Source organism: Dermacentor silvarum, chromosome 3 (genome assembly GCF_013339745.2).
Source record: "Dermacentor silvarum isolate Dsil-2018 chromosome 3, BIME_Dsil_1.4, whole genome shotgun sequence".
NCBI classification, from domain to species: Eukaryota; Metazoa; Arthropoda; class Arachnida; order Ixodida; family Ixodidae; genus Dermacentor; species Dermacentor silvarum.
The window spans coordinates 145,439,661-145,457,130 of record NC_051156.1 but is presented as its reverse complement, the minus strand read 5'-3'; the positions used below and the strand labels follow the sequence as shown (position 1 = coordinate 145,457,130).

At 45.2% G+C, this 17,470-nt stretch overlaps 1 protein-coding gene across 1 annotated transcript; it reads right to left on the bottom strand.

The window, feature by feature from the left end:
* Positions 1-361: 361 nt before the first annotated feature.
* LOC119444850 (fibroin heavy chain-like) lies at positions 362-13,850 on the bottom strand (the record flags this gene model as incomplete). Its single annotated transcript, XM_049664769.1, has 5 exons — positions 362-489; positions 768-1,590; positions 2,096-2,198; positions 6,742-6,793; positions 12,974-13,850. Coding segments are annotated over 5 exons (1,857 nt in total), but the record flags the coding sequence as incomplete, so codon positions are not given.
* Positions 13,851-17,470: the final 3,620 nt, after the last annotated feature.

The following is a 17,470-nucleotide window of genomic DNA, read 5'->3' as shown; positions in this document are numbered from 1 at the left end:
TACTTCCGCACCACTAGCATGTTGGAACGTTATTCTCAGCGCAGGCGCGGCCTGTGCGTATAATGTCAGACAATTTTCCGAAACACGAAATACGTGCATTGCGTTTATCAGCGAAACATGACTAAACCAAGTGACGCACTCAGGTCAGAAAAGCACTGAAAGCGCTAACCATTATGTGGTAAATAAAAATAAATACTTCAGTGCCAAGGGCGATACAATAATGTAGTTATTCTACTGCATGATAGCGTTAAATGACTTCGTGGGCAACATTTCCGAATAAAGGTATTTTCATGAAATTGCACCTTGCCCCACGACTAGCGCATCAGTTTCTATGGCAAAACACAAACCAAAAGAATTGCAATCGAGATTGTGTTTGTTGTGGCGAACAAATTTATTTCTCCATTGCGTCCATTATGGATGATTATGGAGGGTTGAGGTCGATGCCTATAACTTTTCTTCTTCTTCAAATAAGTTACAGTTGGATTGTTTCTGCAAACAGAAGAAAAACAACAAGGTACTGTTAGAAAATGCCATGACATAAATCAGCCAAATGTTATAGTTATATAAAATCCCCGTACTTCTTTTTTTTTCTCTGCTGCACCCAATATTCTCGGCCATTGAGAAACAGGTCGACGCCATCATCTAGCGTTGCTTATGCAGCATTGATATCAATTTAAAATTCTGGCCCTGCTACCGCAATGGAATGATGGACAGTGGACTAGATTGATATAAATACACAAGCAAAAAGGACTAAAGGATGTACTCACACTTCTTCTTGCGGAGAAGGGCACCGTAGTGGTAGGGAGAGCCAAGACCATAGCCGTAGTTCAGGCCGTAGCCGAGGAGACCGTGGCCGTAGCCGTAGTGGCCAACGCCGTAACCAAGGGTTCCGACACCGTAGTTGTAGACTGGAGCAGCGTGGGCAACAGTGGCCACAGCTGGGGCGTGGTGGACAGTGGTGGTGGCAACAGCTGGTGCAGCCGCGTAGGTGGCGACGGCTGGAGCAGCAGCGTAGGTGGCGACTGGAGCGTGAGCCACGGCGGCAACAGCTGGGGCGTGGTAGGTGGTGGCAACCTTGGTCACGGCTGGAGCAGCGGCGTAGGTGGCGACAGCTGGAGCAGCGGCATAAGTGGCAACAGCTGGGGCGGCGTGGTAGGCGGCAACCGGAGCAGCAGCATAGGTGGCAACGGCTGGGGCGTGGTAGGTGGCAGCAACCCTGGTGACGGCTGGAGCAGCAGCGACAACTGGGGCAGCCGCGTAGGTGGCGGCAACCCTGGTCACGGCTGGAGCAGCGGCGACAACTGGAGCAGCAGCGTAGGTGGCAACGGCTGGAGCGTGGTAGGCAGTAGCAACCCTGGTGACGGCTGGAGCAGCAGCGTAGGTGGCGACTGGAGCGTGGGCCACAGTGGCGACGGCTGGGGCAGCGTGAGCGACAGTGTGCACAGCTGGAGCGTAGCCGGCGTAGCCGAGACCATAGCCGTATCCAAGACCACCGTAGCCGTAGCCGAGACCGTAGCCGTGGCCAAAGCCGTAGCCGGTGTAGCCAGCGAGAGCGCTGGTGGCAAGAGCCAGGAGGACGCAGGCACGGATCTGGAGAGTCATGCACATTTTTTATGAGGATGCCATTTTTTGTTGGGTTTACCTATCTGTGCACAGCTTTATCTGGTATAGGTTTCATATGCACTCGTTCTTCCGCGCATAAGGATGAATTATTTGTGATACTTGGAAGACGGATCTTGCATTATGGTGTAAAGCTCACTGATGTTTCGCGTAAAAGGTATCTGGGAAATAGAAAAAACTCGGCACTGGAGTGCAAGTATGGCGTTGAACAACTTTAACGCTTCAAGACATTTTTCAGTTTATGTTCAGATACTTGCTTTTTACCCTATAGTGAGGGAAAGTTCCTCCTTAACATAAAAAATGTTTGCATTATTATTAGCTTTTTAAACAAAGCAAGCTATTGAAGCAATGAATAAGCCGCTATGTTTCAACATGGAGCGGTCCGTGATAAATAAACCAGCAGCACTTCTTTACTGAGGCGATCATCGTAAGGTGGGCTCGGCTATTCAGGAATCTCGGCAACAAAGCTTCTTACCATGGTGACTTTAGAGCTGCTGTTGAGCCAACTGCTGAATGAGTGCTGTTCGTTCGCCCTTTTATACGAAAATCCTTCTTTCACATCCCCCTTTCTTGGGCAACTGCACGGGAACTGGCACCACAAGGAAAAAAATAACAAGAAGGGTTGTGCAGTCATCTTGTTATTCCGCCCGCCTTCGCAAAGGAATAAATCCGGGGTATGGTGAGACGGGGCACGCTGGTAGAACTGTAATCAAGCATCACCCCCTATCATTGACGAGGGCGTTTGTGTGAAGTTTTAAAAAAGAAATTCTAAAGAAGGAAGCTTGAGACCAGCTCCAGCGCTAAATTGTGCTACAGTTCAGGGTAAAGAAGCTTCAAGGCAGTAGTCAATGGCTAAGTGTGACTGACCATGTTGTATGCGTTGTAAAAGTTGAAATGCACAAAAAATAATAAATGGCTTGGTTGAGATATTGCGGAGACAGAGAAATAATTGTCTGTAGAAGGCCTCGGCATGGCCACGATGCAGCGTCGTGAGATATACGCGGTATCAGAAGAACAAGACCTGCATGCGAAACGTGCGACAGCAAGAGCGCGCAGCACTCTTGCCCGAGGTTCATTTGTACGCGGATGACATCTCTCACGCTTATGCCTTCGTTGGCATGAAACTAAGGGGATGAATAACCGGTCATGCGTAAAGCGTTTATTGAATTCGATCGAAGCTCTTCTTGTGATCGACTCGTGCTTTCAGGAAGAGTTTTGTACGTCAGTCAGAAGCCACCACAAGTGAATTAAGAACAACACGAACTTCGGTGTCGGCTAAAGTGATAACTGAAACGAAAATCCCCATCGTCATGATGAGCCGCAAATTGCATGAACTGTCGGTGTTTGCAACTTAGTGCGGCTGATCAGTGCGGTTGCACTGCTTCAACTTGGATCTTAAGAGAAGTTGTGTTGACAAGAATTCCTTTGGAGCCTAAAAATATTGTACGGTAAACGTTTGTGATTACGTGTTAGTGTGGTCACGAGTTGTCCACTATCGTGGAGAAATTACTGGAACGTAAAATTACACAATTCTTGGAGCATGTAGTTCAAGTCGAGAGACCGGCATCTATAGCAATCCGACGATCAATTCTACCAAGAAAAAGAGGACCTAATTAAAAATCGGGCAACATAAAAGGCTCCTATTAGGATATACATCAGCCCAAATTGACTTAATTGACTGAGTCATAAAAAATGACGAAAACGCATATAGTAGCATGGGCTCACAATAATAGCATTGAAAAGACAGAGAAAGCAGTAATAAGCGTATAAATTGCGAAGGAATAAGGAAAAAAAATTTGTCAGTGCTTGTTCAGGGTTTGCGGGCCACTGAAGACGATATTCCATGTAAAAGCAGTTTTGAAGCTATCGCTCGCTAGGACCTCATAATTTTTTCGTAGTCATCTCCTTAAAAGTGGCGTCCAACAGATTTTATGCGGTGTGCTGTTGCCTGCCTCCCAGGATATTTGTTTCAGGCTGCGAGTCGTGGGAAAAAATGAAATCACTATCCCAATCAGCGTGTTGCGGGTAACCATAGCAACTTCGTAACCCGAACTACTTGCAAAATAGCATTCAGCTTGAAGTCTGTCCAATAGTATCCCAAGCCTTTGTCTTCCGCACCGTGCTCCCACTGTTCACGACCCTGGGCCATCTTGCCACGGACTGGGTCCTCTGCAAACTTAAGGTATGCTGCGTTTCTTACGGTCTTTGCGCCGTCGTCATGCCGTAATTACCGTCATTTTCTCACGGGAGCTCAAATGTCTCTCCGCCCACGACATGACAAAGATCGCAGAGTACGCAAAGTGATTTAATTTTAGAAGCGCCGACAGAGCGAGAGAGAAAGGATGACAAAACGAGGTCATCCACCACATTGATACCGTCAAGGTTCTGAAGCTGCTGCGATTGTACTCGGCAAATTTATCTTGGTGCATGTGTGTTGTAGATTTCTTTAGGACTGGGTTTAAACGTATTATATTACAAGTAAAACAGAGGGGTCGGTCTCGTACTTTGCTTTGAATGATAACTTTGAGGAGCTTATTTATTTTCCTCCTAGTTTTTCAAAATTTTCCAGCATTATCATTAGCCGCACCTTACTTGATATTATCTTCACATATGAAAATAGGTTAGCTACATTAGGTTCCTTGTTACTGAACACTTTTTAATCCACTCTGTCAAAGCAAGCACCTAAATCTTATCCCCAAATAAGTTCACCCCTAGCCTTTACCGCAAACGTCGAAATGGTAATAATTTCAGCAGTATCATGAAATGATCCATTAGAGACCTTGGAACTTTTATCATGAAGGCTAAAAGCAATATTGAGATTACATGGCACAAAATTTTCCGTGTGCCGAGTAAAATGCAAATATATAATATATAGGACGTGTGAACGCCGCAGAAGTTCGCTAATTTATGAAACCGGTAATCTGGCCGCCCTGCAGTCCTTTAATTAAAAAAATTCGTCTTTGAAGTTGAGTTCCAGCTTGTACGTAATTTTCGGTAAGGCACCTGTTGTAATGAATGAAAAGTGAATAATTTTATATAACGGTGAACGTCACTCTTTGTCATTCAATTACTTGGAAATCAATAAAGACCCAGAGTGGAAAATATTGTATCCCTCCTCATCTTCTTCACGCCGTCGTATATATTGCGTATGAGGATCTTTTTGTATAGTCACACATCCTTGTGCCACTTGTAATTTATCACTGTTATAGCAAATATTATGTGAAAGAAATGATTTCATTAACTAACTTTCCAAAAAGAGTCTTAGAGGTTTTCAATATCAAAAAGCCAAGGTAAGGAAACATTTTTAGCTAGACTGCATGGGCTGTAGTTAAAAGAGCTCTTTGGTTTCACGTTTACGTGGTCTGACTAGTAATGACTTACAGAATAAAAGTTGCAGTTCTGACCAAATGAAGAAGCATTTAAAAGAATAGCTAGATATAACCTAGCCATAACGCTCTTCTGACGACCTTCTCACCATGCAATTTCTTAGGAATCTGCATGGTTCATACAATACACTGGGACGACATCCTGCGGGGACAGATCATGAGCGGCTACACTTTCCCTGCCGCTACCAGACGTTTTGCAACACTGGGTGAATGAGGACTTCCGGCAGTGGCGTTGCATGCTTCACACCTCGACTGTGCAGTAAATGAGACCGACCGAAAACCGTCGGAGATTATCCGTGCCCAATGAAAAAATTAGAAAGTTTGATCTTGAGGTTTGCTGGCCGTTTTGATGAGACCACTGAACGAACTAAGGTGTGATATAAAGACAGCTAGTCAGCAAGAAGGCTAGGTTGAATAGACACAGTGATAATATTAGCAGGTCCACCATGCGTAGTCGATAACATTGACAGCATGACGGCGAACATTTCACTTGCGGAGGTGATCGAAGGTGGTACATGTTGAATACCCGTCGCCACGGCCATAGAGCGATGATATCGCTTCTCTTTGTGCATCACTCTGTTGAATAACCGAAATGCACATGTGCTGAAAGAGCTGGCCCTCTCTGAAGAGGGTTGTCTGCACCACGGATCACATCTAGGAGGTTTTGACGTGCGTAGTGATAGATGTCGATTTACCGGGAACTGTCGCTACTATGGATATCGCTTTGCAACGCGTAATGAAATTTCTCGTGAAAGCCGACTTGCTATATTATCAGGATGCTCAGACGGCCGTATTTTATCACTCGCGCTTGGGTGTTGCAACATGGCGAGTAGCGTAAACATGCTTTCATGCGTATCTAACTGTCAACACAGATGACCAAGCTCCCAGTAGGGAATATTTGAAAACACAGCAAAAAAATGACAACTATACTTCAGCGATTGCTTAGGCTGTGAACTCATTTACTGCTGCTGCAGCGTTGGCACACAGTGAGAATTATGTTATGATCACTTGCCTAATGCCGGAAAATAATTCGTTCATTCAGTACAGGAAATTGGACAAGGACCCAGTGCTTTCAAAGCTGTTTGTTCGGGGATCGGGTGATGCGGTTGTTTAAAATGTATTTTTTTACGGCAATAATTTGAAAATAAGCGTGATATTGACAGGACGTGTTTCCGCGAAGACCTTAAGTAATCTTTAAAGATAACATGTGGCATATAAGACAGTTCAAATCCTTGAGATGTGTTACAGGCGAACACTCTGTACACGAGAAATCAATGTGCGTAATTGTCGAATGAAGACAAATTCACCTAATATTTTGTTTACTATATACATTACGGCACATATTGCAATCTACAAATTGTAGCTATGTAGATTGCAAGGCGGATTCAATTGGAAGGAATTCTCCGCAATGAAACCAGTTTTATAATAATAATACGAGAACTTTGCAGTGTAATATATGGTTGGTCCTGTCGCGTTCGTGCTTCAATGCATAAAAAGGTGTTTCGATGCAAAAGAAAAGTGTAACGACAGTGCATTATTATGGCAAGTTTGATGACACATATCTCGGGAATGATATCATCCACAGAATTGTCTTCTGATGGATATTACTTTCAGGCTCACCGGCACTAATTTGTATTTGCGAAGGTAGTTACTTTAAAACTTAGTCAATTTATGGTGATATTCGAATACGCATTTCGATTTCTCCTGCAAATAATGCGAACCTCTTCTAGCTTACCAGTTCAGTGAGTAGAATTGTGCTTTCTCCCTCAGGTGATCTTTAAAGCCACCTAAATTATACGCAGAAACACCCAGTATGGTATTTAAAAGGCAGTATTAACTACGTGATCGTACAGAAATACTATTCAATATTAGCATATATAATGCGGCAGAATCATCTTCCGAATACTGTTGGTGGTAATGCTATCAGCATATGAGCAATGTAATGAGACATTGTATTACCGGAGTCAGGCTTATTTAACTTGTGTAGTGGTGATTCTGAAACGTTTGGTGCCTCGGCTATCTGTGACACACTCCGATATCTTCTAACTTTGCTATGGCTGCACTCGCTTGCCAAGGTTGACCGTGAGCAGGGTGAATATTGTATAACGACGACAACGTGATGACGACGACGTGAGGGCAATGAGATGATGACGATGGCATGATAACGACGGCATCACGACACCGGTAAGACGTGCATGGCGACGACTTTATGATAACGGTGCAATTATGACGATGACATGGCAACGGCACGAAGACGTTTGACGTCGAGTGCATGATGACAATGACGCGACGAATAGTTTATCAAGAAGCCTGTACGAGGACGATTGGATGGCCACGATGACGGAAAGGCTACGGCACGACGACAGTCGGAATACGAAGCTGGAGTGACGAGGCTGCCACGACCACAACGGCATTGCGACAGCGTTCTGACAACGAATGCATGATAGAGACTGTTTGACGACAGCGAAAGCGCAACCACGATTGAATGACGCCATGCAGTATAACTGCCATAAAATGACGAAGAAAGATTGACGTCGATGGAACGACGAATGTTGTACGACGAGAAAGGTATGATGACGACTGTGTTATGAAGGTGGCGGGACGACGACAAGAAAGCCAGAACGACTACAATGGAACGATCATAGCGGCACACCACGGTGGTGTGAAAACGAATGCACGACTATTATATGGCGATGATGTTGTGAAGACGAAAGCATAACGATAGTCGGCGAACAAAGCTTGAATAACGATGATGCTACTACCACTACGACATTACGACGACGGGAACACATGTAGCGGCCCGAGCTATTCGACAACTTGGGGCGATGGGTCGGGGTTCAAGGCGAGACGACGACAGCGTAACGAGTGTCCAATCAGGAAGCTGGAATGGCGACGATGGAATGACCGCAATTGATTCACGATCATGAACACATACCTAGTGGCGCAAGATTGTAGACAACTTTGGCCACGGGGTAGGCGTAAGATGCGAGATAGATAGATAGATAGATAGATAGATAGATAGATAGATAGATAGATAGATAGATAGATAGATAGATAGATAGGCTCAAAACGCCTGTTGTAGGCAAGGAATGCTAACCGTGCTAATAAGTCGTGACTTTTCCTTTTTTCTGATGTACGCGAGCTCCTTCCTGTATGACCGCAACACATAATCGGGAATATAAACCACGGTCAATCCGCATAGGTCGCGCAGGTTCGGGCGAAAAGCGGTTCAGAACGAATTGTCACCGACATCAGCAAGGGTGGTTATGGGAGCAGCGATTGAAGCGCTACTATGTTTGGAGGAAATAAACACTGAGTGAGTGAGTGACATAACTTTATTTGCAATCCGGCGATTGGGAGGCCCGGGCCTGGGGCCGCCTAGATGGCCACTGGGAGCTGTTGCTCCCGCACGGCATCCATGGCTTGCTGGACGGCCCAAAGTTGGTTGAGGAGTTCTGAGCTGAGTAGCGTGGCCGACCACCGCGCCTGTGGATTTTTCGGGGAGACTGCCATTTTTTCTTGAAATAAACACTGGGAAAAAACATTTATATTGAAAGCGAGACGCAGTTAGATTCATTCAACGAAAACAATATTCCTAATCAATTTTATGTACGCATGGCGAGAAAAGAAGGGACCACTCTATTTTACTTGATCTTAATCAATAAATACCTCTTTTCAGCGCCCACCGTAAGAGCGCTCATCGATAGCGGCGGGCGTTGACGCCGCTAAACCTTGCAATGCAATGCAGCTCTTGGAGTGGGTGGAAAGGCGCGCTCGTAAAGTTAACCTGTTACAATACGCCCCCCTCACATGTGTTGTTTTGCTTGTCGACGTTTGTCTGAATTTGGTGACGCGTTCAGTTTCATAAAATTAAATAATGGGGTTTTACGTGCCAAAACCACGATCAGATTATGAGGCACGCCGTAGTGGGGGACTCCGGAAATTTTGACCACCTGGGGTTCTTTAACGTGCACCTAAATATAAGTACACAGGTGTTTTCGCATTTCATCCCCATCGAAATGCGGCCGCCGTGGCCGGGATGCGATCCCGCGACCTCGTGCTCAGCAGCCCAACACCATAGCCACTGAGCAACCACGGCGGGTGTTCAGTTTTATTGTTTCTTAACCTGTACAGTCAAAAGTAGTGAGTTCCGATCGTCAGATACTTGTTTACTTTTTAGTTGTTTTCGTGCGATAGCGCTGGCCGATGGGCTTGGCGTACGACGAAAGGACGAGCACTCTGCGCAATCTACGCCCAAAGCGTTCGTCGGCCTCCAAAGGAAGTATGTTCTATGCAGCGATGCGATTCCGACACCCGTACGGCTGACCTTTTCTTGCATCGCTTTCCGCGCTGAAAGCTGGGAACGCCCATCAAGTCGATTGGCGGGGCATTTGAATAGACAGCTCAAATGGCAGGCCTTCGAAAACAAATTTCGCGCCTATGAGGACAAAATGACGCCACTTCTGTTTTTACCGGATATGACGTCAAATTATTTTTTTCTTCAGCCGGAAGTGTTCCCTCCTTACACATATGGCGCTAAGCCCCATGAACCGCCGATGAGCCACCATGTTTTGAACGTATGGGCTTCGATGGAAACTTCGCTATCCGGTATATTTACCTTGTATAAACTACCTACATGGAGAGACTTTCGCACTTTCGGACTCCCCTTGACTGAGCAGGCTAGATTTACTTAGAGAAAAATGTATAGCTATTTTAACATTTTATTCGCCATTTTTCAGCCAAAAACTTTTGCTAATCCACTTTTCTTTTTTCGAGGTGTTACAAAACTTCATTGTTTGATTATGGTTGGTCCAGATAATGTTAGTGAATCAATGAAATGTGGCGTTGTCGTAAAGGTAACCATTTTTGAGAATTACTGCAAAACAATCATATTTTTTTTCATTGTTCTGTAGGACAATGTTTAAGCACCTACCTGCCCGATGTGACGGCAAAGTATTGCTTGAGGTTGCCTTAAAGATTGGTCTCTTTATGCCATTTATTAAATGCAGTTAATGTGTATATTAACATATAGGGCCGCCAGTGAAGAGGCAGTTCTTTTTGAAATGTTTTAATTTTGGCGGGCTTATAAGTAACTTTGAAGGTCACATCCTGGTTATTAAAACTCTGAAGCCATAACTCGAACTACAACTAATGTCACGAGTGAAATGACGCAGTCCCATGTACGAAATCTGAGACCACTTCAGTGGCCATTTGCCTGCAGATTTGCAGTTCTGACATATAAGGTACATGGCGGCTCTGAATCGTTTGAGCCGTGTGCTCTGAACTGTGTGCGCTACTTGGCATGGTCGGCGCGACGTTGCTTGTTGGCTTGAACATTGTAAATGCTTTTGGTGTTGTTTTCCTACCACAGTCCTATTCTTGGTGTATCCTCTATAGAGTTTTTGTGCCATACGTTTGAAGCTTCACACCATCACTGTCAAGTACGCCTCTTTTGTGCGGCCGGCGCTTTTTTCACGAGCATGACAACAACAAACGGCGCGAATGCACAATCACATCTTGTCAATAAGAATTTCTGTGTGGTGGGCAAAATATTATACCGGTGCTCGGCAGTGTTCCGGGTTTTGGCCTCCGAAATAGATGCACAGACGCCACTGCCCTCCGAGATAGTATGGAGCGCAAAGGCACGCAAGAAGCGCCCGGCACCATTGGTGCATGATAGGTCAGTAGTGAGCGCGATCGACTCGCAAATGCGTATTGCTTGACTTCTTTGGTTTCCAATTCCAACAAAGACTCTCGTGGATCAGTTTTCCTTTTCTCCCATCTGCAGATATGGCAAAATTGGGGGTGACCAGGTTGCCTATGTGACGGCAAAAAATCGTAGTGTGTCGTCAAATGACGACGACCTTCGTCGTTAGCGTAACGGCAGGAATGGATAGGCGTACAGACGGGACGCACACAGCAAACCCAATTTCTACCATTAATTGCCGTCGCAGTGAAACACATTAGTAGATTAGATATTACTAGGACAATGCACTCGTGTTGTCAATCATGCCCGGCTTTTCGTGCTGCGCCTGATTGTGTTCATAAAATTGTACCAACGAGCTCCGTTTTCAGCCTTCCTATTAGAAGTGGTGTTGGAGGGGCGAGTTGCGCTTTTCAAGTATGTATGGCGTCACAAAGGCAGAGCGATACGGATGATGGCACTACTTCGTACGTTTAACTTTCATTAGGCTGACACGGCCACACCGGCTTGATCAAGGTAGATGTGTAGAGAAGGTTGATCACTCTTTTGGCGTAGTCTCGATTAGTATTAGTAAATTCAGGTTCACCAGCCAGCAGCCGTGCTAGTTCTTCGGAAAAATCTATATTTTGTGAGCAGTGCATAGAGCTATGCTCTTTATTTCAAATTTATGCGCCTGGCAGACATTTAACTATTTTTCACTTAGTAATACTGTTTTAGTGACGCTATCTTTACAACTCAGCGTAGCTGAAAGGGAAGTGCGAAAAGAGGAATGGATGAATAGATTCCTGAGGGCAAACAGCCCCCTTAATGCTTCGATAATTGTTGCTCAAAGCAGGTCTACATGACTTAAAGAATATCAAGCGCGGGAGAAGTATTTTTGTTCACTGTGAATAAGTTCAATTATTCACTAAATTTCCTGAACTGTTAAAGCAAGGACTTCTTAATTAACAGTACTAGGAGAAAGAGAAAGCAAGCCTACAGAAAAAAAACCCGTATTCCCCACAACTACCATATCCAATAACTTATCATATGGGAAAAACTGTTTTATATAGGATACCATATATCCCATTATTGGATATGGGTGCTATGGAGCATATGGGTATTATTCATAGGAAAGGAGCCGAAAACAGCATTCGGAAGTCGAGGATAGGTCAAAGGCATGCTAATATTTCTTGTGCATTTATACAATGCATTACTTACGGTGGCATTTTCACGGTGTAAAAAGTAAAAAAAAAATGTCCCAAATTCTAAATATAAACGAAGTAACAAAGACAAAAAATCTAAATAAACGAAGTAACAAATAGGCAACTGATACTAAATTCAGGTATCTTCTTGGCTTCCTTGAAATTATGACAACAAATTTCGACGTATGAGTGCCTGGACGAAAGTGCCTGGACGAAAAGTGCCTGGACGAAAGCAAAGCGCCGATGTAGGAGAACATTCAGCCGGACAACCCAATAAGAAGCGAATTGTATATTTCAAAATTTATTGCTTACTTCCGCACCACTGGCATGTTGGCACGTTATTCTCTGCGCAGGCGCGGCCTGTGCGTATAATGTCAGACAATTTCCCGAAACACGAAGTACGTGCATTGCGTTTAGCAGCAAAAATGACTCAACCAAGTGAACGCACTCAGGCCAGAAAAGCACTGAAAGCGCTAACCATTAAGTGGGGAATTAAAAATGAATTCTTCAGTGCCCACGGTGATAAAATAATGTAGTTATGTACTACACGATAGCGTTAAATAACTTCATGGTCAACATTCCCGAATAAAGGTAATTTCACGAAATTGAACCTTGCCGCATGACTAGCGCATCAGCTTCTATGGCGAAACACAAGCCAAAAGAATTGCAATCGAGACTGTGCTTGTTGTGGCGACCAAATTTATTTCTCCATTGCGTCCATTATGGATGATTATGGAGGGTTGAGGTCGATGCCTATAACTTTTCTTCTTCTTCAAATAAGTTACAGTTGGAGTGTTTCTGCAAAGAGAAGAAATACAACAAAGTACTATTAGAAAATGCCATGATATAAATCTCCAAAATGTTATAGTTATATAAAATCCCTGTCATTGTTTTTTATCTTTCTCAGCTGCACCCAATATTCTCGGCCATTGAGAAACAGGTCGACGCCATCATTCAGCGTTGCTTATGCAGTATTAATATGAATTGAAAATTCTGGACCTGCTACCTCAATGAAATGACGGACAATGGACTAGATTGATATAAATACACAAGCAAAAAGGACTAAAGGATGTACTCACACTTCTTCTTGCGGAGAAGGGCACCGTAGTGGTAGGGAGAGCCAAGACCATAGCCGTAGTTCAGGCCGTAGCCGAGGAGACCGTGGCCGTAGCCGTAGTGGCCAACGCCGTAACCAAGGGTTCCGACACCGTAGTTGTAGACTGGAGCGGCGTGGTAGGCAGCGACAGCTGGGGCAGCGTGGGCAACAGTGGCCACAGCTGGGGCGTGGTGGACGGTGGTGGTGGCAACAGCTGGGGCAGCAGCGTAGGTGGCGACGGCTGGAGCAGCAGCGTAGGTGGCGACAGCTGGAGCAGCAGCGTAGGTGGCGACTGGAGCGTGAGCCACGGCGGCAACAGCTGGGGCGTGGTAGGTGGTGGCAACCTTGGTCACGGCTGGAGCAGCGGCGTAGGTGGCGACAGCTGGAGCAGCGGCATAAGTGGCAACAGCTGGGGCGGCGTGGTAGGCGGCCACCGGAGCAGCAGCATAGGTGGCAACGGCTGGGGCGTGGTAGGTGGCAGCAACCCTGGTGACGGCTGGAGCAGCAGCGACAACTGGGGCAGCCGCGTAGGTGGCGGCAACCCTGGTCACGGCTGGAGCAGCGGCGTAGGTGGCAACGGCTGGGGCGTGGTAGGCAGTAGCAACCCTGGTGACGGCTGGAGCAGCAGCGTAGGTGGCGACTGGAGCGTGGGCCACAGTGGCGACGGCTGGGGCAGCGTGAGCGACAGTGTGCACAGCTGGAGCGTAGCCGGCGTAGCCGAGACCATAGCCGTATCCAAGACCACCGTAGCCGTAGCCGAGACCGTAGCCGTGGCCAAAGCCGTAGCCAGTGTAGCCAGCGAGAGCGCTGGTGGCAAGAGCCAGGAGGACGCAGGCACGGATCTGGAGAGTCGTGCGTATTTTTTATGAGGATGCTATTTTTCTTGGGTTTACCTATCTGTGCACAGCTTTATCTCGTATAGGTTTCATATGCACTCGTTCTTCCAAGCATAAGGATGAATTCTTTGTGGTACTGATAGAGGGATATTGCATTATGGTGTAAAGCTCACTGATGTTTCGCGTAAAAGGTATCTCGGAAACAGAAAAAAAAACTCGGCTCTGGAGTGGAAGTATTGCGTTGAACAACTTTAACGCTTCAAGACATTTTTCAGTTTATGTTCAGATACTTGCTTTTTGCCGTATAGTGAGGGAAAGTTCCTCCTGAACGTAAAAAAAATGTTTGCATTATCATTTGTTTTTTAAAGAAAACTAGCTATTGAAGCAATGAATAAGCCGCTACGTTCGCACATATTAGGTTTAAATACACAGCGGTCCGTGATAAATAAACCAGCAGTACTTATTTACTGAGGTGATCATCGTAAGGTGGGCTCAGCTATTGAGGAATCTCGGTAACAAAGCTTCTTACCATGGTGACTTTAGAGCTGCTGTTGAGCCAACTGCTGAATGAGTGCTGTTCGTGCGCCCTTTTATACGAAAAATCCTTCTTTCACGTCCCCCTCTCTTGGGCAACTGCACGGGGAACTTCCAGCACAAGGGAAAAAAAAAAGAACAAGAAGAGTCGTGCAGTCATCTTGTTATTCCGCCCGCCTCCGCAAAGGAATAAATTCGGAGTATGTTGAGACAGTGCACGCCGGTAGAACTGTAATCAAGCATCACCCTCTATCCTTGACGAAGGCGTTTGCTGTGAAGTTTAAAAAAAAGAAATTACAAAAAAAGCCAGCTTGAGACCAGCTCCAACGCTAAATAGTGCTACAGTTAAGGGTAAAGAAGCTTCAAGGCAGTAGTGAACGGCTAAGTGTGACTGACCATCTTGTATGCGTCGCAAAAGTTGAAATTTAAAAAAATACTTGCTTGAGATACTGCGGAGATAGTGAAATAATTGTGTGTAGAAGGCCTCGGCATGGCCACAATGCAGCGTCGTGAAATATACTCGGTATCAGAAGAACAAGACCTGCATGGGAAACATGCGGCAGCGAGAGCGCGCAGCACTCTTGCCCGAGGTTCATTTGTACGCGGACAACATGTCTCACGCTTATGCCTTCTTTTGCGTCAAACTAAGGGGATGGATAACCGGTCATGGCGTAAAGCCTTTATAGAATTCGTTCGAAGCGCTTCTTGTGATCGACACGTGCTGGCATTCAGGAAGAGCAACCCTGGTACGTCAGTCAGAAGCCGCCATAGGTGAATTAAGAACAGCACGAACTTCGGCGTCGGCTAAAGGGTTAACTTAAACGAAAATCCACATCGTCACGATGAGCCACAAAACGCACGAGCTATCGGTATTTGCGGCTTAGTGCGGCTGATCTTGTGATAAGTTGTGTTGACAAGAACCCCTTTGAAGCCTGTAAAGTATGGTACGGTAAATGTTTGCGATTATTTGTTAGTGTGATCACGATTTGTGCACTATGGTGGAGAAATCAATAAAATTTCAAAGCATACAACTTCGGAGCCCGCAGTTGAAGTCGGAAGTCAGGTTATAAGTCAACAAGCAGGTCTGCCAAGACACAAAGAACGTAATTAAAGATCAGGAGCGCATAACAGGTTCGCATAGGGATGTAGATAAGTTAATTAACACGTTGGCATGCTAGTTGGTTAGAATCCATGATAGAATCTGTAAGCGCGACTGAACGAAGACATAGAAAGAAACAGACACACAGAGACAGCGTTGTGTCTGTGTGTCTGTTTCTTTGTTCGTGCAGTCGCGCTTACACATTCTATCATGTATGTAGATCAGCCCTAATTTACTAAATCGCCTGAACCATCAAAAATGGCCAAGACGCATATAATAACATAATCAGAAAATTATAACATTGAGAAGACACAGAAAGCAGTAATACAGGTAGAAAGTGTAAAGTAATTAAGAAAAACACTTGGCAGTGCATGCTCAGCGTTCACGCGCCGCTCAGGACATCACGTTTCTGGTGAAAGCAGTGTTGAGCTTATCGATCGCTGAAGCCTAATATTTTTTTTTTGGTAGTGATCTCCTTAAAAGCGGATTCCCACAGATTTCATGCGGTTTGAGGTTTCTTGGCTCCCAGAATCTTTATTTCATGATGTGAGTTGTGGAAAAGAATGGAATGACCATCATAATCAGCGTGTTGCAGGTAACTGTAGAAACTTCGTAACTGCAACTGCTCCTAATATAGCATTCAACGTGAAGCCTGTCCTGTAGTATCCCAAACCTTTATCGTCCGCGCCATGGTTCCGCTCTCCATGGCCCTTAGCTGTCTTGCCACGGGCTGTATCCTCTGCAGACTCAAAATTTGCTGCGTTTTTTACGGTCTCTGCACCGTCATCATGCCGTATACTTATCTAGCAGTATAGCCGACAATTTCATAATTGCCGTCGTGTTGAAACTGAAGCAGAAATGTACCCTCCGCCCACAACATGATAGTGATTGTAGAGTACGCAAGATGATTTAATTATAAAGGTGCGAAAGAGCGAGAGAGAAAAAGATAACGTGACAATACGAGGTCATGCAGGGCGTTGACACCAGGAAGGTTCTGAAGCTGCTGCGATTGTATTCGGCAGATGTATATGGGTACATGTGTCCCGTAGCTTTCTTTAGGATTACATATAAATGCATTATATAACTAGTAACACAGCGCGGTTGGTCTCGTATTTTGCTTTGAATGATAACTCTAAGAAGCTTATCATTGTTATTCAAAAGTTTCCAATAAATTCATATTAAGCTGTACCTTACTTCATATAAACTTTACATTTGAAGATAGGTTAGCTGCGTGACATTTATGTTGACTGAAAACTTAATAATTCACTCTGTGAAAGCAAGCACCTAAAACGTTTCCGTAAATAAGTGACCTTCCCACTGGACTAGGTGAGTAATTGTTGAACAAAGGGGCCCCATGGTGAGCGCGGTGGGAAGCGAAAGAGTATGTTCGGCCAAAAAGAAAGATAAATAAATGTGCATGAGAAGGACAATATATTCATTTAAAGAAAGCCGCAACGCAAGGTTTCTAAGGAAAGAGTGAGTGAGATTGCTGTGACAAATAAGCGTGGGTTTGTGGCACTGACACAGTTCCGCGACCTGATAGCGAGGTTATCTCTGGCCAAGTCTAGGTTGACGTGTGCAGAATGTTGCCATTGAAACCTAGCACTGGGCAGAAGTGTGGCTCGCATTGTTTTCTTCAATGTTACGACGATAAGCGATAACAAAGAAGCGGAACAGGCCGACAATATGCGTGCGGAGTTCCTGCTTGCTTTGGGAGGTTGAAGTTTTCAGACAAAGAATAATAAAGCGAAAACTTGCTTTGGCTCTCTCGCGGGTCTTTTTCGTAGTTGATTTTTCCTTCAACTTCTAGCAGCGGAACCACGCATACATCATGAATCGACTTACACAAATACTTAAATATTCGCTGGCATTTTATGTGCCAGAACCTCGATCTGGTTATGAGGCAGGCCGTCGTGGAGGATTGCAGACTAACTTCGACCTCCTGTGGTTCTTTACAGGCGCCTAAACATTAGTAAATGAGCGTTTTTGCTTTTCGCCCTCATCAAAATGG